The sequence below is a fragment of the Mesocricetus auratus genome, unplaced genomic scaffold, assembly GCF_017639785.1.
Source record: "Mesocricetus auratus isolate SY011 unplaced genomic scaffold, BCM_Maur_2.0 Super-Scaffold_100010, whole genome shotgun sequence".
Lineage (NCBI taxonomy): Eukaryota > Metazoa > Chordata > Mammalia > Rodentia > Cricetidae > Mesocricetus > Mesocricetus auratus.
In genome coordinates this window covers 48460636-48482290 of record NW_024429194.1, presented here as the reverse complement: position 1 = coordinate 48482290, position 21655 = coordinate 48460636, and the positions used below count along the sequence as shown (strand labels likewise).

The 21655-nt window shown below is 43.7% G+C and overlaps 2 protein-coding genes across 5 annotated transcripts in view; both read right to left on the bottom strand.

The window, feature by feature from the left end:
* Tmem237 (transmembrane protein 237) overlaps positions 1-10107 on the bottom strand; it is a 29223-nt gene extending 19116 nt beyond the window's left edge. The window contains exons 1-5 of one of the 4 annotated variants that reach the window (XM_013113654.3): positions 9753-10105; positions 7915-7946; positions 7307-7317; positions 5453-5509; positions 3697-3834 (exon numbers count right to left, since the gene is read on the bottom strand). In XM_013113654.3, coding sequence (XP_012969108.1) covers positions 3697-3834; positions 5453-5509; positions 7307-7317; positions 7915-7946; positions 9753-9794 — 280 coding nt within the window. In that variant the 5' untranslated portion in view covers positions 9795-10105. Of the gene's footprint in view, positions 1-3696; positions 3835-5452; positions 5510-7306; positions 7318-7914; positions 7947-9156; positions 9251-9752 lie in introns of those variants that run through there. The other 3 variants (XM_005070658.4, XM_013113655.3, XM_040753545.1) reach the window with 3 other exon arrangements.
* Positions 10108-10413: 306 nt separating this feature from the next.
* Mpp4 (membrane palmitoylated protein 4) overlaps positions 10414-21655 on the bottom strand; it is a 30771-nt gene continuing 19529 nt past the window's right edge. Inside the window, exons 10-16 of the mRNA XM_040754224.1 lie at positions 20062-20103; positions 17922-18092; positions 16800-16880; positions 14656-14749; positions 13771-13879; positions 12527-12661; positions 10414-10926 (exon numbers count right to left, since the gene is read on the bottom strand). Coding sequence (XP_040610158.1) covers positions 10735-10926; positions 12527-12661; positions 13771-13879; positions 14656-14749; positions 16800-16880; positions 17922-18092; positions 20062-20103 — 824 coding nt within the window. The 3' untranslated portion in view covers positions 10414-10734. The remainder of the gene's footprint in view (positions 10927-12526; positions 12662-13770; positions 13880-14655; positions 14750-16799; positions 16881-17921; positions 18093-20061; positions 20104-21655) is intronic.

The window sequence follows — 21655 nt, the reverse complement described above, 5'->3', positions numbered from 1 at the left end:
CAAACAGCTTATAATGGTCATTCTGGGTAAAACAAAACAAGAAACAGAGCTTTAAAGTCCTCAAAGAGTTAGTGCTATGGATGTAGCTCAGCTGGTGGCATGCCTGCCTGGCATGCACAAGGTCCTGGGGTCAGTCCCCAGCACTGTAAATAACCAAGTGTGGTGACTAGAATCCCAGCAGCTGGGAGGTGGTGAGGAAGGAGGATCAGAAGTTCGGATCCATTCTCAGCCACACTGAGATGAGCCTGAGAAGAAAAGAAGAGATACTAAAACACTGGACCTGAGGCTGAGTGCACTCTAGACTGGCAGCAACAGGTTCCCTGTGGCCCAAACCTCCTTTGGTCTAATTTTTCTTGGTGGCTTGTTTTTTGGTTTGGGCTTTTTGCTTGTTAGGTGTTTCTTTTATTTTGTGTTTTGTCTTTTTGAGACAAGGTCTCACTACATAGCCACACAGACCTGGAACTCATGATCCTTCCTCCGCCTCAAGCGTGATGAGACTCCTGGCATGTGCCACCACATCCAGCTGGGTCCAGAATTTTCTGAAAATGGCTAAGCCATTTTTATACAGATATTCTCCACAAACATTTTCAAATTTGTATCCTGATCAAATGATTAAAGCCTTGCTTTCATCAAACTACATTAATGATAGGGATTAAGTAAGTTCGGTCAAAATTTAGGATAAAAAAGAATAATTAAATGAGATATACATGCAGAAAAGCCATGATAAAATTTAGGCCTTAGACCTGCATGGAGGCCAGGCTCAACCGAGAACCCCTGGGTTCTCCTCCCGCCCCCTCCTGCTCTTTCAGGGCCCAGGCGCTGTGGCACACACTTCAATGGTTCCCAAAAGTGTGTTGTATTCTCACTTGTAGTTCCTGCTGCTCTGCTCCTGACTTTCTCTGTATAATCAGTGCCTGCTGTTCTCCAAGAGCACACTAACTAATCAGGCAGGGAGCACTCTTGCATTAAACTCTCAAGGACTAACTTGTGTTAACTGTGCATCCCCATATTACTCCTTCACTTTGTTTCATCTTAATAAAGTCAGTCCACTGTCCTCGTCTAATAACTATCAAAGTACTAAGTATTCTTCAATGGCAAAAAATGACAATCGTGCTCTGTTCTTTTGTGTTTTTTAACTCTAATCACTGTTAGCACTGCTCACTTTCCCACTGTTTTCACTGTGTATATCTGTGTTCTGAATTGAATTATGCTCCAGAAACACACATGCAAGTCATAACTCCCAGAATCTGCTAGCATAACTTTATTTGTAAACAGAGTATTGGCAGATATAAACAAGTCAAAATGAGGTCATGCTGGGTGATGATGGACCCTAAATCCAATGACTGCTATCTTACATGAAGAGAATCAGGAAAACATGGAAAATGAAATAATGTCAGAGGGGCATTATGCTTAGACAGTCAAGGGTGCTGAAGACTGCCAACAATCACTGGAATGCAGTCGGACTTTTTTTTGAGCCGTCAGCTTAAAAATAACATTATTATGGCTGGGTGTTGGTGGCGCACACCTTTAATCCCAGCACTCAGGAGGCAGAGGCAGAGGCAGAGGCAGAGGCAGAGGCAGAGGCAGAGGCAGAGGCAGAGGCAGAGGCAGAGGCAGGCGAATCTCTGTGAGTTTGAGACCAGCCTGGTCTACTGAGCGAGCTCCAGGACAGGCTTCAAAACAATACAGAGAAACCCTGTCTTGAGAAACAAAAAACAAAAAAATAAAAAAATAACATTATTACTAATTACATAACTATTACTAATTATGAAAGCTTGGTCTTTAGCTCAGGCTTGTCCCACTAGCTCTTATAATTCAAATTCATCTGTTTATGTTAATCTACATTCTGCCATTTGGCTCAATTTCCTTCTCGATACTGTATGTCCAACTTCTTCAGTGTCTCACTGGAGTCTGCCTCTCCCTTTCTCTCCCCGGAAATCCCACCTAGCCTCTCCTGCCTAGCTACTGGCCATTCAGCTCTTTATTAAACCCATCAGTACGCACAGTAGCAAAGACACATCTTCTCAGTGTACAAAAAGATTATCCCACAACACCGAATGCTCCAAGGGACAAGGAAGGCACTGTCCCTAGAGCCCCTGGAAGCAGCACTGATTTTGAACTTCAATCCTTTAGAACCATGAAGAAATAAATGTTGGTTGTTTGAAGTCTCCCAGTTTATGGTAGCTTGTTAATAAAGTGTATTTTTGTGAATGTGAGAACCCCTCAATACACACTGTTTTATAACCTCTTTTGTTGACTCAACAATACTTTGTAGATGGTTTCCCAGGACACTAGTTCGTTTGAACAATCCTTCTAACCTGCACTTGCTTTACACCTATTCAGATAAATTGTGATTATTTAACCAAAACCACAGTGTTATAGTGGTTACCCATTTCCACTGTAGAGTGATATCCTTTGTTGTATCAATTATTACAGCTTCTTCTACTCTTAGACATCTGGACAGTCTGAGGCAATTTATGCTTCTATTACCGTATTACTGTACCTGCTCCCATTAACACTAGGTTTTATTTTATTTTTGTATTGTAGTCTTTTTGTTTTGTTTTTTGAGACAGGGTTTCTCTGTGGCTTTGGAGGCTGTCCTGGAACTAGCTCTTGTAGACCAGGCTGGTCTCGAACTCACAGAGATCCAGCTGCCTCTGCCTCCCGAGTCCTGGGATTAAAAGTGTTCGCCACCACTGCCTGGCTTGTACTGAGACAAGATCTTGCTTTGTAGCTTAGGTTATCCTGGAACTCATTATATAGCCGTCCTAAACTTTGCAATCCTCTTGCCTCACTCAGGCTTGTGAGTGCTGGGATAACGGGTATGTACTGTGCTCAGATCAACACTACATTTTTCTGATTTAAAATAAAATAGCATTGCCAACTTGATACACATGCATACACACACACACACACACACACAGTATTTTTGTTTACATTCAGAGCACTGCCTGAGTCACAGATACTCAATAAATGGTGAGTGTTGTATTACAGAATACTTTTACACTGTGTGAAGATATGTTGCTGTGACTGGTATAATAAAACGCTGAATGGCCAATAGGTAGGCAGGAAAGATAGGTGGGATGTCCTGGCGAAGGAAGGGGAGATGCCATCGAGAGGTGAAACAAGTCAGACACATAATGGAAGAGAGGTCAAAGCCATGTGGTAGAATGTAGATTAATAAGATTATGAGTTAAGTTATAAGAGCTAGTGGAACAAGCCCAAGCTAATGGCAAAACTTTCATAATTAATAAGACTCAGTGTAGTGCTGTTATTTGTGGACTATCAGTCCCGATGAGAAAGCATATTATACTGTTGTTTAATTAGATTACTGGTTTGTTTGTTTGGTTGGTTTTTTGAGACAGAGTTTCTCTGTGTAGCTTATTGTTAATACAGAATTCATCCTACTAGTCTCAAATGTCCCCTTCACTCACTAAATTCTTGTATGCACTGAGATCTCAGCCTTCTGTTTTAGGCCTGAATTTTTTTTTTACTTCTTCTCTCTTATAATATATATATATATATATATATATATATATATATATATATATATATATTTCCCAGAGACCTGAAGTCATTAGGGCTGAATCAGTGGGTATTTTCAGGAAGAAATCAAGAACCCACCTATGGGAACATAAGAACATAGTTTCAAAATCACAACGTCTGTCACAGTCTAACCTTGGTTTCCTCACATACCAGGAGGTGGCCTTATCTTCTTCTGTCCCCTCTGAATGGGAGCCTCTGGATGCTCCTTGGGATATGCAGCTGGCGGCTCACTGCTCTCAGACTGCTTACTAACAACGGGCTCAGCAAGGCCTTCAGAAGAAGCAGTAGCTACAGGAAGACAGGCGAAAAGTGAGTCAGCTTGAGCAGAGACCACTGAGTTAGAGAGATGGGACAAGGGTACCTTCAACATGCCTTGATGACTTCATGCCTTCCCCTCTCTAACTGTGCTTTGTGTTGAGAAGAAATAAATGTGGGGTTAGGAAAGCCAAGGAGCAGGAGGGGGCCAAAAAGAAGACCCACAGAATGAAGCGGAGGCGTAATTGCTTCAGAACATCCACAGCATTCAGAAAGGTATAAACAATTAAAACCGACATGATAGACAATACTCTTGTCCCCTGCCCCAAGAACTCTACCGGCTCCGTAGCTCCTTCCTTCACTAGCAAGTTGGCACGTGATGAAGTCATCAGGAATTATTAACTGGAGGTAACAGGTCATTTAGAAGTTCCAACTTTTCCACTAATGGAACCTTTTAACAGAATTTCAACATAATCTGGGAATTTTGAATCATTCTTGACTACCTTCTCTGGCCTACTGCTACTCCTTACAAAATAGAAACAAAATTATACTGAGAAAAGGGGCGAGTGTTCTTAGCCTCACTGGCATTTAGAGGAAGGCCAACTGTAGCTGGAGATGTAGGTGAGTAGATCATTTGCACAACATGTAGGGGCCTGAGTTTTCCTAGCACTGGGAAAAATGGCTGAGAAACAAATGGAAGATAAGCTACTTTTCAGTCACTGAATTAATGAATATTAAAGACCGGTATTGTCCAGTTTTGTCAGGGATTTAGAGAAGGTGACACTCCAACACTTTATGGTGGCAGAAAATAGCAGAAACTTCCTTGAGTACTAGTTAGCAGAGTCCATTGTATCAACAGCACGCATCCCTCCACTACTAGCAATCGACGCTGTAGAAATACCTACGCTGTAGAAATACCTTTGCCCCACGAGCCACTACTATACACAGAACTGCCATACTGTTTGGAAAGAAATCTCAAAACAAATTAAATGATAGGAAGTTAAAGAGTAAATAATGTAGTACTACAAAGTCACTGCTTAGGGACACTAGAATGCTCTAGAAAGAGCCAAGACAAGAAAACAATCATCACTACAGAAACTTGTGAGAGGGTTAAGTCAAGAATGAAGTCGAGAGATGAACTAGAGGTGAATTTGAGGTTCCAAGCCCATTAGGAAAATAATGAAAACCAAAATCTGACTGCTAAAGGTGATGAATTCTAAATGTCTCAGTTACTAATAAACCATTCAGGATTACCAGTTGGGCAATTACAACAAAACAGGTTCATGGTCCTGCTGTTATTGGAGCTTGAAGACACAGATCTCGAGACCCTGCCTTCAGGGTCTTGCTCTTGGATAGAATAGGAAAGGTAAGAATCTGGGTTTCTAAATCCATTATTGCGTTCAAAAGTTTAGAATATATTATCTAGGGACCAAAGACCTAAACAGTGCAACAATATCGTAAATATTAAACATGGGTAACACAATACTTTATTCTATGAACACACCTAGTTACTCTCTAGGCTGCCCATGGCCTTGCCTCTCCAGCCTCACACATTAGTGATTTGGTACCCGGGAATCTTGACTCCGTAGTTTGTGATGCTGACCAAGGTCCTGGGAAAGTGTGTAACCTCCCACAACACACAGCATCTTACCTAGTTTGCTTTTTGTTCTGGACTTCTTTTTCTTGGGAAGACTAAGTGGAACATCATCTATAAAACACAAGAACAGCAAGAAGTCAGAGAGTCAGCTGCAACAGAACTTCTGGTAAGGAAGACTCTTCCCTCCCTTCTCTGGAGTCAACTAACATTTACATATGAGGGGAAGAAAAGTAAGAAACTGACAAGACCAGTTGGCACCACCCACAGCACGACGCTAGTAGTCTAGTGTTGTTCAGTGGTGTTTACAACGGTGACTTAGAAAGCGGGATTAAGAAATGTCCTCCTGGTCCCATACAGTCTCAGTCCCTTGCACTAGATATGGACAAGACTGGTTCCGGCCAGATGGCTGAATAGAAGTGATGTGTGTCTGTCTGTCCACTGAAGCTACCTGTTCTTGTCGGCCTCAGAGGCTCAGCAGATTGAAGCCTGGTCAGTACATGGACAGGAGTGATATATGTCACTTGTGAGCCACAATACTGAGAAGCCAGCTGCATGTCAGAGGAAGAAGCTTCTTATTAGGATGACAGAACCACATGACCTAGATCTCTCTGCATCATTAACTAAGGCAATTGCTCTGGACTGTTGCCCAGTGACTTTACAATTAACCCAGTAGGGTTTTTTAATTCAAAGAAAAAAATTAATATTGTGTATGTGTGTGTGTGTCTGTGTGTGTAGATGTGCATATGACAGTTTGTATGTAGAGTCAGAGGACAACTTGTAGGAGTCAGTTCTTTCCTTCAACCATATGGATTCTGGGGATCAAACTCAGGTTATCAGGCTTGGTAGCAGGTGCCTTCATTTATTAATCTGTCCTGCTGGTCCAACTTTGTATTATCTCTAACAATCTGCAAGAATTAAGTGAATAAAAATTTTGGAGTTGTTAGTGTAGCATTCCTTGCCTGCCCTGACTGAAAGGGAAAAGGAAAAGCACAGTTTAATATAGATCTATAAGCAAATCAAGGGATACACTTTGGGGACTGCAGAGGGCAATCTAGTACTGTGTTGATGGGGGAAGTCCTTCTGTGTATATGTGCTTGTCTTATTGGTTGATTAAATAAAGCACTGTTGGCCAATAGGGAAGCAAGACAGGTGGGACTAGGAGTCGAGGAGGATTCTGGGAAACGGAGGCACAGTCAGTCATGATGTAGGACACCAGAGGAATAAGAGGTCTGGACCCTTTCTCCAGTAAGAGAACACCACGTGGAAATACTCAGATTAGCAGTTATGGGATAATAATTAAGTCAGAGCTGGCCGATAAGAAACCAAGCAAACAGCCAACAGCATCATAATTAATATAGTGTCTAGTATGTTATTTGGGGGCTGAGACAGCAACGGAACCCAAGCGGGTGTTGGGAAGACTACATGTTATACCGTATATCATATATAATTTTAAAATTACAGTCACAGGAGATTGTGATAGTAAATGGGTACTATCATTTTATAGATTATATATATTCAGATTCGATTCTAAGTAGAACAAACTACGGAATCAAATAAAGTTATTATCATTATTATTGTTGTTATCATTATCATCATTATTTTGAGGCAAGTTTTGACCATTACCCAGATTGGCCTTCAACTCACGATCTCAAGCAGCTCTTCCCTCCCTCTCAGTCTGTAAGTGGCTGCCACTAAAGGTGTATGACACTGGCCCCAGATTCTACTTTTTAACCCCTCTGAGTCAGGATCTCACTATGGAGTTCATGCAGGCCTTAAACTCACAGTTTTCCTGCCTTGGCCTTCTCAGAATCAGGACTACGTATGTGTCACTATACTCATCTTCATGCTTACTTTAAAACACCAAATACTACATTTAGGAATTTTTACACAATCAATAAACTCACTCACCTTGAATAGCACTTCACATGACCCCAACCAAACGTAATCAGCAGGACAAAAAAAGAAAATAGAAACTTAATTATTATCTGACTGAAACTTGACTTACATCGATACAATCTTAAAAACAAAACTTGCTTTCACATACTGTCAGCTGGATTATAAACTAACTCATTATTTGTAAGTAGTATATTGTTTAACAGCACTGCCAAAAAATCTCTTGAAAGCACAAATACATATTCCCTACTTTGTGTTAATTAACGGGACTAAGCAGATTAAGAACTCTCCTGTGTTGGTTATGATCAGCTTATGCTCTGATGGAACTATCCCCACAAACACAAGGTCATCAGGAGAAATTTGGTAAACAGGATATTAGAACATTTGGAACAGACGCATTATTCTGTCATGCTGGGTTAAGGTTTTTCTATTATTATAACAATTATTCTCATGACTCATTTAATTTTTATCTCTAAATTTTTAGCAAGACTTTTCCTAAAAGTTCCAGGAAGGTTTTTTTCCTTTTTTTCCTGAAGCATTGTAGTTTATTAACCATACAATTCATTTTTTACTTATTTTTACATTTTTAAAGTTCAATAATGAAATGACTAAATTATTTTTACCTTGGCACAGGTGGAAGGGCTCGTGGAGGATGCTATAGGAGTAAGGGAAAGGCAAAACACTCATAAATAAAAGCCGATGCATCTTACCTTCATTTACCTCAAGTACCACCAAGTCACTCATTAAAAAAATCTAGTGTTCAGATGTGAGACAAATAAAATGGATCAGTAATTCTCTTCAATGTTTTTGAGAACTGTTTATCCATGAAACTCGTGGTGTAAGCTGGACTGCCGAGTTTAGATGCACTCTGCCATTTCTACACCCCACGTGAAATTCTTCTTACATTTCAACCAACCAGTCTGGCCTACTGTGAACACTGAGAACAAGAGCTCACCACCTTTTACAGAGCTTCTGATAGTGGCTCAGTACTGTCAGATAATGTTACATATGTATACAGAACTAGAACATACCGTGTCTGCGCATGTACGTGTGAAATGCTGCGGCTTTCACGGAAGCCTGGGCTCGGAGTGCTCCAGGTAAAGAGGAGCACTAAGGCCAGAGCACAGTTACCACGGAAAACAACACGGAAGCTGGATTAACTATAGGGCCTTGCAGACCAAGGGAAGGAATATGGGTTTTAGTTTGTTAGGAAGGAAGCCAACTAAGGTTTTATACCACAAAGTCGTCTTAAATAGAAATAGAAACCATATTCTAGACAGAATGTATTAGGGGTGGGGTATAATTTACACTGCTCTACCTGAATAAGAAAAGCCACGTTTGTAAGTTCAGGGAGCATTTGTCCCAGGAAGACGGACAGCCTCTCTGACTTCTTTGAGCACCAGGCATACAAGTGGTGCACAGAGACAGACGCGGGCAAAGCACTCAGAGAACAAATAAATCTTTAATAGAACTGAATACTAACAGAAGTGCCTAGAAGTCGATTTAATATCTCAAGCATCTCACGCTACTTACAGAGGGCGCTGGTTCCAAAGGCTTAAATTTTAGATAATCTTGTTTGTGCTATTGTTGCATTCACTCAGATTTATGAGAATGCTACAAGATCAGGGCACTGAAGGATGCCCCGATGCTATCCAGCGGACAAAATGACAACTGGGAAAGAATGATGATCCCACGAAAGCGCAACTATTCTCGAGATGCTACCAAGTGGGACCCAGTGCCTTAATGGTCCACATTTCAAATGTCCCGCTAAAAAATGCATCTCGCCCATCGAGAAACCGCAACCCTACGCCCCTCAAAACCAGAACGGCTCGACAGAAGGCCAAAGTCCAGCAGCTCAATAGTACCTGAGGCTCGCTAACCACCTGCTTCTTTCCCATCGCGTCTCCAGGGTCCCCCCCAGCGGAGCACCGCGCGCTGCACCCGCCCGCCCCGCCCCACCCGGTCCACCCAGGCGCAGACGCAGAGCGTCATCGGGCTGCGCCCCTCTGGCTGCTGGGCCGAAGCGCCCCCATTCCTCCCGCGGAAGGTTTTGGGGCTACCGGGTCCGAGCCCCGCTCCGACCCCTTCACACTAAGCTTGAAGGGAAAGCCTCGGCCTCGGCCGACGCTCCAGGAAGGGGTGGGGGACTCAGCCAGTGTTTCCCGGGAGATTGTCATGGTTTGCGCGGGAGGGCACCGCATGACCAGATCCGGATTCAAGCTCCCCACCGGAAGCTCCCTCTTTTCTGGGCTTCTCTGGCAGCCGGGAGCGGCCGGGAGGCGTCGTCATGGCAACGCGACCACGGCGTGGAGAAGTCCCAGCCATGACGCCCAGATCCGGCCCGGACGCACCCCTGCCCCCCCCTGCCCCGCCTCGTTCCCAGCTCGGCATTGATCACTTGCTGGTGAGGGCACCCCCAGATCGCCACACTCCGGGTCCTGCGCCCCTCCGGGTCTCTCACCGCTTGGCCTTCCTCCAGCGGAGGCCCAGAGTCGGCCCTCATGATGCTTTCCTAGGAGCAACCGCCGAGCCCGAGGCCAGCTCCCCGCGATTCCGGGCCTCCGGGGACCCGCGAGAGGTGGCGGCTTAGCGGAGCCTGGGGAGGCCGCCACCTCCAGGCCTGGTTCCAGCCTGCCTGGGCGCAGCTCGATGGGAGATCCCTAGAGCTGGCGTTCCGGGAAGGCTTTCACTGGTCAGGCCCAGATCCCCAGATCCGGATAGATTTTTCAGTGGGGACGGCTGTAAAAACGGGTTCTCAAAAAGATTTTCACAACCACAAATCCCCGCATTTGTTTTAGATACCATGTTCACTTTAAGAACAAGCCTTTTGCCTCCTTTCATGGTTAACATAGTAGAATGGAGAGGGAAGTGTGAATATGAAGAAGACAGGGTGCTGGGAATGCCGCTCTAAGGGTGGGCTCTATGGAGACCAAGATTCCTGATTTTGGAGTTTGCTCATACACAGGCTTCCAGGGTTAGTACATTGTCCTTCACTAGTTTGGGCACAGTGTCATAGGTTTCCTTTATAGATATGTGTGTTAGCCATTCTTGCTGAGTTGGTCAACTAGGCACTTTTGTAAAAATAAAATAGAAAACAAAATATTTTACAAAGTAAAATACAGTTTTAGCCATTAACTATTGTCTGATTTATTTAGAAGAGACTTTAATTCTTAGAGACACCATATGAATTCTCACATGAATATTGTCATGTTTAGAGACTTATTCACATTCCTACCATTAGCTCATATGGGAAAACTTGACTGAGCCAAATGAGTAGCTCCATATAATTATACAGTGCTATTTATAGCCATAAATAGCTATGGCTGCAGCACTTCGCAGTTGCAGTTCCAATGGATCAAATACTGCAGTTTTCAATTGCAGCTGCTCTTCTGGATCTTTAGGACACAATCTTAGGCCTCCAGTTTTATTAAACAGGAGACTTGTTAAGACTCAGTGCCAGGAGCAATCCATGCTTCTGGGACCCACTGCAGTTCTTCCTGGGCCTTTTGTATGGCAGACAACAGCTGGGCACATGCATCCTGCAAGTTGTCATTCACAATCACGTGATCAAAAAACTGGCCAAACTGACTCTCCAGTTTTTGGGCTAAATCCTCCATCTCTTGTAGGTCTTCATCCTTCAGGAGAGATTGAAAAATATGAATAACTCGGTCAATAAGACACCAGGTTGTTAACCAGGCTGTGGGAGTGCGCACGTTTAGTCCCAGCACTTGGGAGGCAGAGGCAAGCAGATCTTTGAGCTTGAGACCAGTTTGGTCTACAGAGTAAGCTCCAGGACAGCCAGGGCTACACAGAGAAAGGGCTACACAGAGAAACCCAGAGAGAGAGACAGAGACAGAGACAGAGAGACAGAGAGAGAGACAGAGAGACAGAGAGAGACAGACAGACATCAGGTTGCCATACAAAGTTATGAGACTATTTATAGAAACAATTGTATCAAGTGTCCTCTATATTCTTTTTTACTTTTCTTTTTCTTATTTTGGATTTTTGAGGCAGGGTCTTGCTGTGTAACCCAGTTTGGCTTTAAACTTGTGATCCTCCTTCTTCAGCCTCCCTTAGTGCTGAGGTTTCAAGTGTGTGCCAGCATGCCCAACAAAAACACGATTTTAAAAGCCCCCAAGACTTAGAAACTAGTCTGTCTTAAGCATGGACTGTCAAGAGGTCAGACAGGAGGATCAGTCTCATAGCAATTGAAAAGATGAAGAGAAGAATACTAAGAGATAAGGGATAATATAGATACTTCAGGCTTGCTTTGACAGGACATCCTAAAATGCAACAATATGGAGATTAGCAATGTCCCTGTACAAGAAAGATGCGAAGATCTATGAAGCACTCATATTTTTCTTTTAGTTTTCAAGTCAAAAAGTATATTTCACAACATTATAAATATAGTGGATACATCCAGCAGTGGTGATGCATACCATTATTCCCATCACTCGGCAGGCAGAGGCAGACAGATGTCTGTGAGTTCAAAGCCAGCCTGCTCTACAGAGCTACTTCCAGGAAGGCCAGGAAGCACTGTCTCCAAACACACACACACACACACACACACACACACACACACACACACACACACTACTAAACTATATACTTAATAAAGTAGTTCATTTCTAAAATTTATACATTCATTTTTGTGTGTGATATATTCAGTACATTTTAAAACATAAAGTAAAATTAATTCAAAAATACAAATAGGCTTTTATAAATACCAATTTGTTTGGTTTTGCAAATTGTAGCTTATGGGTCTTTTTGTTAAACGTAAAAAATTAGTATCATAGAATTTATTAAAATTTATCTGTAAATAACAAAAATTGTTGAATTTTTTGTTTTGTTTTGTTTTGTTTTATTTTGCTTTTGTTTTGAAAAACAGGGTTTCTCTGGGCAACCCTGGCAGTCCTGGAACTCTCTTTGTAGACCAGGCTGGCCTTGAACTCAGGACTTAGCCTGCTTCTGCTCCCAAGTGCTGGTAGGATTAAAGGCATGTGCCACCACCATCTAGCTAAAGAGGAAGACTTGTAAAGACATTACGCATTAAAACCTTTAAGGGATTCTATGGAAATAAGCGAGTTTTATTTTTTTAAACCATTTTCTCGAAGTGCTCCCGAGGAAAGGGTCAAATAAAGACAAAAGCAGTGAAAGGTCCTTAGCCTAGCTCAGCCCACCCATCTTTCACCTGGTCATAACTGAAAGTAATATCAGGGTTTGTGCTCGATTTACCTTGAATTTCATGTCCACAAAGTAGTCAGTAATAATCTTAGCGTTTTTCCGAGACTGTTTCATGTAACTCATGTTAGGTGGCTTGATAAATATGACATAGGGCTTCAGTTCATGGGTTCTAGTCAATTGAATATCCTGCACAGCAAAATTAAGTGCACAGTTAAGAGACATGTGAGCTAGCAAGATAGCTCAGCTGGCAGAAGCAGCGCCGTGCAAGCCTGCTGAGTCCTTCCTGATCCCTGGAACCCACCATACAAGACAGAACTGACTCGTGAAAATTGTCCTCTGTCAGCTGGCAGAAGCAGCGCCGTGCAAGCCTGCTGAGTCCTTCCTGATCCCTGGAGCCCACCATACAAGACAGAACTGACTCGTGAAAATTGTCCTCTGACTTCTACACAAGCACATTCAAATACACATTATCCACTTTTTAAAAACTGGATAGAAGTCCTAGCTTCCTGTAGCCAATGTGAGTATAGTTCCACGTGTCCCCAAGTTCTCAACTGTAAAATCAAAACAATTTAATAATGAGTATGACGCTAGAATGGAAGTTAAGTTAGAATACTAGCCCTTCCTCCTAGCTAGGACTAGCTATTGAATTATTGAAATAAATCTTACATGCGACAAAATGATGTTTGCTGAGAGTAGACTCCATGTATGACCTCATATGACAAAAGTTCAGGGAAGGTCCATTCGCCCTCACTTCCCATTCCTCTAGCTACCTCCGCACACTGGGCACCACTTCCGTCTCCACGCTCCCCACTCTGAGTCAGGAAAGAAGGAATCGCTTTCCCCTAATTTTCTTTAGCATACGAAGTATAACTTTAAATGAATAAGGGGAATGCAAGGAGCAGGAACACTGGGCCCACACAATATTGACCACACCTTAGCTCATTTCACATGTGGTTCAGACATGGAACACACTCTGTCCATCACCTTTTGTATAAAGCAACATCTTCCCCACAGGAGGTTTCCTTGACAAGTTTGTGATCAGTGTCAGAGCAGGAAAGAGTGGGACTTTTTTTTAATGGCTGTCCACTCAAACTCTGGTTCTGGGTGGAGAAGTAAGACTTCCTCTACAACTAAAAGCAGAATGTTGCCAATTTACGTTTCAAGGAACAACCTGGCCCCGACATGTGAGAGGTGGTCTTACTCTTAAAGTCTAGTTGAATAAAGCGTCTCAATTACAGCCTAGGGCACGTGCACAACATAGATTACATTACATGCATTTGCTACCACAGACCCACCTGAGGCTCCAAATCCATGACACAGATCTTCCCTTCATCAAGGATGGCATGTACAGCATTCACGCTAGTTCCATACAGGTGGCCTTTGTACTCACCATACTCCAGCATCCTATAATAGTAAGACAAATGAAACAATCCTCCACAAGTAAAATATTAGCGGTAGTATTATGAATTGTTTGTTAGGTTTTTTTCGTTGTGGCTGTTGTTAGTTTTGCCAACTTGACATAAGCTAAAGAGAATCTCAGTGACGGCTGAATCTGAATCTGAGTGATGGCTCCCATCAGGTTTGCCAAGTTTGGGAAGGTGTTTTCTAAGTTAATGATTGACACAGGGGGGCCCAGCCCACTACAGGCAGTGTCACTCTGAGCAGGTGCTCCTGGGGTGTATGAGAACGGTAGCTTAGGAGGAGCAAGCAAGTAAGAGACATTCCTCCACGGCTTCCCCTTTAGCTCCTGCCTCCAAGTTCACATCTTGATTTCCTGCCCAGACGTTCCTCAGTGATTCCCTATGGCATGGACATGTAAGCCAAATAAACCCTTTCCTCCCCAACCTACTCTGGTCATAGCAATAGAAGGCAAACTAGCACACAAATGGGAACTCCAACAAGATGGAATACATGGATTTTTCCAGCACATAAAGAATGAGTGGATATTCAGCAGGAGGAAAAAAAATATGAAAACAAAGACTTAGCTACTTCAAATTCTCTGAAGCTTACAGTTCAAGTCTGCCCCTTTCCCAAACCTGATTACTTGGCTCTAGTTCATCAATGCATACTCCTTTTTCAACTCCTCAGAAATGAGGGGTTACTGCTGACAGCTTTGGTTAATGCACAAAAATGGACTCCTCTCAAACAACCTGGAGGAAGAACTGGCTTCCCAACCATACCTGTGTCCATACATGAGGCTTTCAAATGTTTCCTTTGACACGTAGTGATATTCACGTCCTTCCATTTCATAGCTCTTTGGGGAACGTGTGGTGTCTACCAGAGAAGAAAATGAAACATTTCAGAATCTTATAATACTTTGATTTGTTACGATTGTATAGTTGGATAGAGATTCCCATTTAAAAACCAAAAAATGAATGCATAAACAGAAAAGATGCTGAACCAATGTAATAAGAATTGGCAATAGAGTCGGGTGGTAGTGGCGCACATCTTTAATCCCAGCACTCGGGAGACAGAAGTAGGTGGATCTCTGTGAGTTCGAGGCCAGCCTGGTCTACAGAGTTACACAGAGAAATCCTGTCACAAAAAACGGGAAAAAAAAGAATTGGTGATAAAGTGAGAGCTCCCATGTCAAATTCCACCAATTACAAACTTTTATTGGTTGCTCATAGTGTGGGAAAGACTGTATCAGAAATATCAGACAGGGGGCCACCTTGTTATTTCAAAACAGGTAATCGTGAACTAAATGAGAGGTCTAGTGCATATGTGATCCCTCATGGCAATATCAATAACCTCTTCTGTTTCGATAATATACTTGTAGCTACCTCATATTATCTCTCACACCACTCTCCAGGTATATTATGAGTACTGATGAGTAACTACAACATTTAGAGAGTGAGCCATTTTCTTGAATTCATAAGACTAATGCCTCCTCCTAGACTGCTTTTTATCACACCACATTGTCTCATGTTTGAAAGAGAAAAAATGTACGGCATTCTGAAGTCTTGGTAATTCATTAATACCAACTAGGAGGTTTTGAAGATAAAGAAAGGATAAAATTGGCCAAGTCTGGGTTCAGTTTGATTCTTTGATGTGGCCTCTAAAGGGACCAGACCCTCACTCAGCCCCCTGCTTTAGCAGCCATGACAGGCTACAAAAAAGACATGTAGGCCTCTGACTCAGCACATGTCACAAAGAAACTCCAGATCCCTCCAGGAGCCTAGGGCCAAAACTGAACACAAAGAGACTCAAGACACGCCTCCCACTCCCACCCCCACCCCCAGCCTCCTAGATACTTGGTACCTAGAGACTGTTTGGCCACAAAAGAAACTCCAGGGGAGAGGAAAAACTCCCCTGTAGTCTTCAGGATACACTTTTGAAAACTATGGTATCTATGTACAACAGACCACCTACAAGTAACAAGAAAAAGGCATAGAAACCACAAAATGTTCCCTCTCAGCACTGACCAATGAGAATAATTGCTACACAGGTATTTCATGCCAAAATATGACTTTGAGAAATTCTCCTAATTATTCTCCAAATGTCAACCAATCAGAAGCCAACCCGTACCTACTGATGTAATCCTGTGACTTCTGCCTTTAAAAACCTGGCAGTCGACAGGGAACTTGCTTCCTTCGGTGGCTGCTGCATCAGCCAGCTAGACAAAGTCCCTGTCATGGTTGGATGAAATAATAAAACATTGCTTTTACAGTTTGGTGTGTCTGTTTCCCTGGTGATCTCTTTGGGGATCCTCACTACTTGGGCACAACAGCCTCTTTAGTTTAGACTCCTCAATTTTATCTTTCAGTGGCATCTGGTACAGAATACACACATTCCTCCAAATAAGTATTTATTCAACTAGCACATACTATGTGCCTACTATATTCCAGGTATGAGTTTGAATTCTGGAACTTAAGAATAATTCACCAGTCTAATCCTGTGTCCTACATAGTATAATGCTTGTTGTTCCATAGTCTCTGTTACAACAAATTCCCTACTGAACAGTTTTAAAAATGGACACTTTGAGCCGAGCGTGGTGGCACACGCCTTTAATTCCAGTACTTGGGAGGCAGAGGCAGGCGGATCTCTGTGAGTTCGAGACCAGCCTGGTCTACAAAAGCTAGTTCCAGGACAGCCTCCAAAGCCACAGAGAAACCCTGTCTCGAAAAAAAAATGGACACTTTGTGTTACATACTACATGCTAGTAAATCAACATAATTATTAAAACAAATTAGGAAGAACTATTTAAGGACTTGTCTTTACACTTTTACAACAAAGATATTATGGCATAGTTAAGTGACATCAGTACATCTAGAAACAAAGTTTTACCAAAACATGAGTCACCAGGAAAGAAAGATTGACATACGCGGCACAGCACTTTGGAAACGGCTGGGATTAAGACCGATGAGTTGTCGTCTCAGTTCATTGACTCCAACACCAGAAGGTCCTGAACAGAGACAGTCATAGCAGAGATAATTAGAGGTAGGCACACAGGGCTACTCCAGCCATCCCTCAGTCACTCTGTTGCAGGCACTTGAGAGACAGTGCTGATTAGGGAAATTCTGTCATAACCCTTCTTATGAACCATGAAGTACTTCAGATTACACCAACATTCAGAAATGGGATGTGAAGTCACAGGGACCTGTCATCCCAGAAATCCCACTACATCTGATGCTGTGTTCTGAAACTTTACTGGGCTTGCATCAGACAACCTGAGACATGGCCCTTCTTTAAATATAGTCACAATCAGAATGCAGTGCTGTCCCCCACAGATGCTGTAACATTTCTAACACGTGGTTGAGTAAGCACACTCATGTCTTGAAGGAGGTGGGACTGGGCCTCGAACCTGCACATTTACACAGAGCCCACACATAGAGCACCACACCTGGAATAGGGCCCTACTCTTCTACCTGCAAATACAAAGGGTTTTATAATTTCACTTTACAAGTAATGTACTTGGGGTGGCTGCCAGGCCTGCTTTGCTCTGCAAGCCTCCCAATGCTCGATCACAACTCAACAAGTCACAGTAGCACTGAGTTCTCATTTTCTACTGCTTCAGGGAGCCAGCTCTGCAGAGATCTTGGTCACAAAACCAGATCACCCAAGCCCTTTAGTGTCAAAGCTACATACAGAAAATTTAGACACTTTCTAAAGAAAATGGCTCAACATTTCTTAGAGAAATGGAATTGCAGGGTGTTTTTCTAATATGGAGCAGTGATACGGCCTGGGGTAGACCACCTGTGTTTGTAGACCAAATGCTAGGCACATCACAGCATAGCATGTTCAGCTATAGATTAAAGTAGAAAAGGAGCAGAGAAGGCAAAGAAAGCTTGCCTTTGAAAGCTTTTTTATAAACACAACAGGCTTCCATAGCATATCTAAATGGTGGTCTGCAAAGAGTCCTGCTTTTACTGTTACTGCCAACACAAAACACTAAATCTAGAAGGACGACTTCCCAGGGCTGAGTAGCATGCAAGACGGGCCGTACCCACGAGCACTATGAGGCGGTGCTTGTCTGCCGGCTGCCGCTGGTACCTCACCACCTCCTCATAAGGGGCACCTACTGCACTGTAGCAGCTGCAGGAGCACCCCATGCTGGCATGCAGCTGGCTGAAGTGAGACTTCCTGCGGCAGAGGCGCATGCTGCGGCGGAAACCCGCTGAAGTGGGAGGAAATGCACAGACTGTCAGAGGCAGGGCAGGACAGGATACCGGCTTTAAGAAGCAGATGGTGAGCAGGGTGTGGAGGCGCGTGCCTTTGATATCAGCGCTCGGAGGCAGAGGCAGGCGGATCTCTGTGAGTTCAAGGCCAGCCTGGTCTACAAAGTGAGTTCCAGGACAGCCACATAGTGAGATGGTGTCTCAAAAAAACAAACAACCAAAAAACAAAAACAAAAACAAAAACCAACAACAAAAAACCCAACTAAACAAAATAGAAGAAGCAGATAGTGTATCCTAGGTGCTACTGATACAGTGACCAAACTAATCCAGGTCATAGTCTCACGAAATTTACAATTCATGGAGGAAGAAACACAAAAATAGAGCAATAAAGGCAAGTAAGCCCTCAGACAAAGGGTTGAGCGGCCAGAGAGTGGCAGGAGGTTTATTGGGACCGGCAGTTCAGTAAAAGGAGCTGGAAAGCTGGCAGTGAGCGGTTGGCTGAGTATATCAGAGCCAAGATGGGGTCTGCGGGGTAGAACAAAAGCCAAGAGACAGAAAACGGGCTGCGCCCCGAAGGGTGGAGCCTTCTGAAGAACTGCAAGGCAGCCAGCAACAGGAGGGTGGTGAGAAACGGTGCCGAGGAAGGAGCCAAAGCCAGATCACACAGGGCCTTGATGCTGTGTTGGGTGGTGGCCGATGTGTAAAGAGAAGCCTTTGAACGCTGAGGCTGCGCCCTGGTCTATGTTTCTGCAAGATTCCCAAGGCTGCTCTAGAGAGGATGCGAACTGTAAGAGGAGAAACATAGCCTCAGGGAGAGCAGTTAGCAGCCCTGAGGCCAGGGTGGAAACACTGGGCACTCCTATCATTCCCATTTTTCAGATGGACACTCTAAGATGTAGACAGCTTGCGTGGTTACGTAGAATGGTAGCGTCGTCTACAAAGTTAGGACCCCTAATCATATTCTTCCTGGCTGAATTCTTAGAATCCTTCTCATGCCACAGGATCAAAAGCCTTTTTGATATTTTCACAGCTCTTTGCAGGTTCTCTCTGAAGGTAAAGCTAGAAACTATATGTGCATCTATAAATACGCAAACACAATTATATTTTGTAGCTGTCTATATTGAAATCTATGATTCCCCCACCAGCACCTATACTATAAATGCTACATTATACAGGACTCACTGTAAACTTTCCCTCTCCTCATTTGCAGCTCCCTCCTCAGCCCTGGCTTTTATTGTCCTCAACAAACTCACTTATGTGAAGCAGCAGCCCCGGGGCTAGGGGGCAGCTCGGTGGAGGTTGTGGGTATCAGAGTTGCTGCATCTGTCTCCTGCAGCGCTGAGCACTGTGCCAGACCATCACTGCCCACAGATTCCCTCCTGCCCTGCTCGGGCTCCTTGTTAATAACCTTTGCACGGCCACGTACTCTGTTCAGCCTTACTTAATGCTGCTGAGCTTGACAATTCTATAGGCAAGGCACAAAGGCAGGCCCTTGTGTCTTCATGCTCCTCCAATGAGCCCAAAGCACACCCAGGCTTGGGACCAGCATTCTAGATTTTAGACTGCAGCTCTGTGCCTCTCCCCTGCCTTGTGAAAAGAGGCATCAGGGTGGTTTTAATAGGGGAGGCCTGTTCTTTTAGAGAGGTGAGAGAGTCTAGAAATGTGGACGTAAAAGATGGCTTTAGTAGCCATGAGACTGATCTCTCTAGAGTAAGACATGTTAGAGAACAGTCTGGGGGGGGGGGAGATGAGCAGATGTATGTTTGACAAACAATTAAAAGATACCCAGTGAATTTAGATAAATAACAATGAGTAATCAATAGATCATATTGTCAGTGAGGAAAAGCAGACAGAGGGACGTCATAACAAGAAACAGCTTGGAGAGATTCCTCATCGAAGGCTTTCAGGAAGGCGTCTGGAGAGGGAATTGCACTTACAAGAGCGAACCTCTTATCAGCCGTCACCTACCGATATAGAACTTCTGTCCATTGCCAACAAACTCCTCTTTAGCTGGAACACAGAGAACGGAGAGTATGTGAGGTTGCAGACAGTAACACGACACAGAGTATGTGAGGATGCAGACAGTAACACGACACAGAGTATGTGAGGATGCAGACAGTAACACGGCGAGGCAGTGCATGGCCTCGTCTTGCAGTTTCAGCGATGCTTTCTGTGGGTGGCAGGCCAGCTGACTTCACCCGTGGGCAGCGTACTAGGAGCACCCTGCCCCTCCCACCCCATGCTCCCATGAACTCTCTGTCGTATTGCATTTTAGGATTTGCTAGAACGACGGAGACCAGAAAACTATTTTAGGCTTGATTAAAGTTGTAAGAAAGAAGCTGGACACAGCACACACCTATAACCCCAACACTCAGGAGGCTGAAACAAGAGGACCACAATTTTGCATCAAGTTTGAGCCTTGTATTGAGAACTTGTCTTAAAAAAAACCAAAAACAAAGATACTGAGTTAGAGTAAAAACATAAATGCTGGTTATACATTTTCAAATGTTCTATAAAAGCTGATGTTACAAAAAAAACCCAACAAGCTGTCTTTGGCATTCACTTGAAGATAGTGGTCTTGTGGGCCCTAAAGTAATGCTGTTGTGGCAGTTTTGATGAAAATAGCCAGCATAGGCCCATAAGGGATGGTCCTATTGGGAGGTGTGGACTTGTTGACATAGGTGTGGCCCTACTGGAGGAAGTGTGGCCTTATTGGAGGAAGTGTGTCACTGGGGGTGGGCTTTGAGGTTTCAAATGCCTGAGCCAGGCCCAGTGTCTCTTTCTTCCTGCAGACCCAGATGTAGAACTCTCAGCTCCTTCTCCAGCACCATGTCTGCCTGCACGCTGCCATGCTTTCCACCATGACAAAAATGGCCTAAACCTCTGAAACTGTAAGCCAGCCCCAGTTAAATGTTTTCCTTTATAAGAGTAGCTGTGGTCATGGTGTCTCTTCACAACACTAGAAACCCTAACTACGACAGCTGTGATGGACAGTTTAAATTGTCAGTGTGAGACAATCTAGAGTCACCTGGGAAGACAACTCAGTAAGGAACTGTCAATGTCATACAGGCCTGTGGGACATCTGTGGAGACTATCTTCATTGCAGTAACTGAGGTGAGGAAACCAGCCCATTTGGGCCAACACTACTCCTTGGGTTTGAGTCTCAGACTGTATGAGAACGGAGAAAGTGATCTGAGGACAAGCATGCGTGTTCTCTCTGCTCTTGACTGTGGATGTGACTGGCTGCTTTAAGTTCCTGCCTTAACTTCCCCACAATGACACACGGCAATGTAGAAGTGTAGGCCGAACAGCCCCTTTCTCCCTGAAGTTGCTTCTGTCAGGATGTTTTCTCACAAAAACAGAAAATGAAACTAGGACAAAGGTTTTACTGGGTTTTTATTGCCTCCTGTAGAAAGTGGTTTGTTCATTCTGTAAAAAGTCAGTGTTTGCTCTACAGTGGCCAGGGACACCCAAGACAACAGAGGGGAGGGAGCCCATTCCCCACAGCCTCTAGGACTGACTCAAGCTCCTGTTTCTGCTTCTACTTGGAACTCAAAAAAAA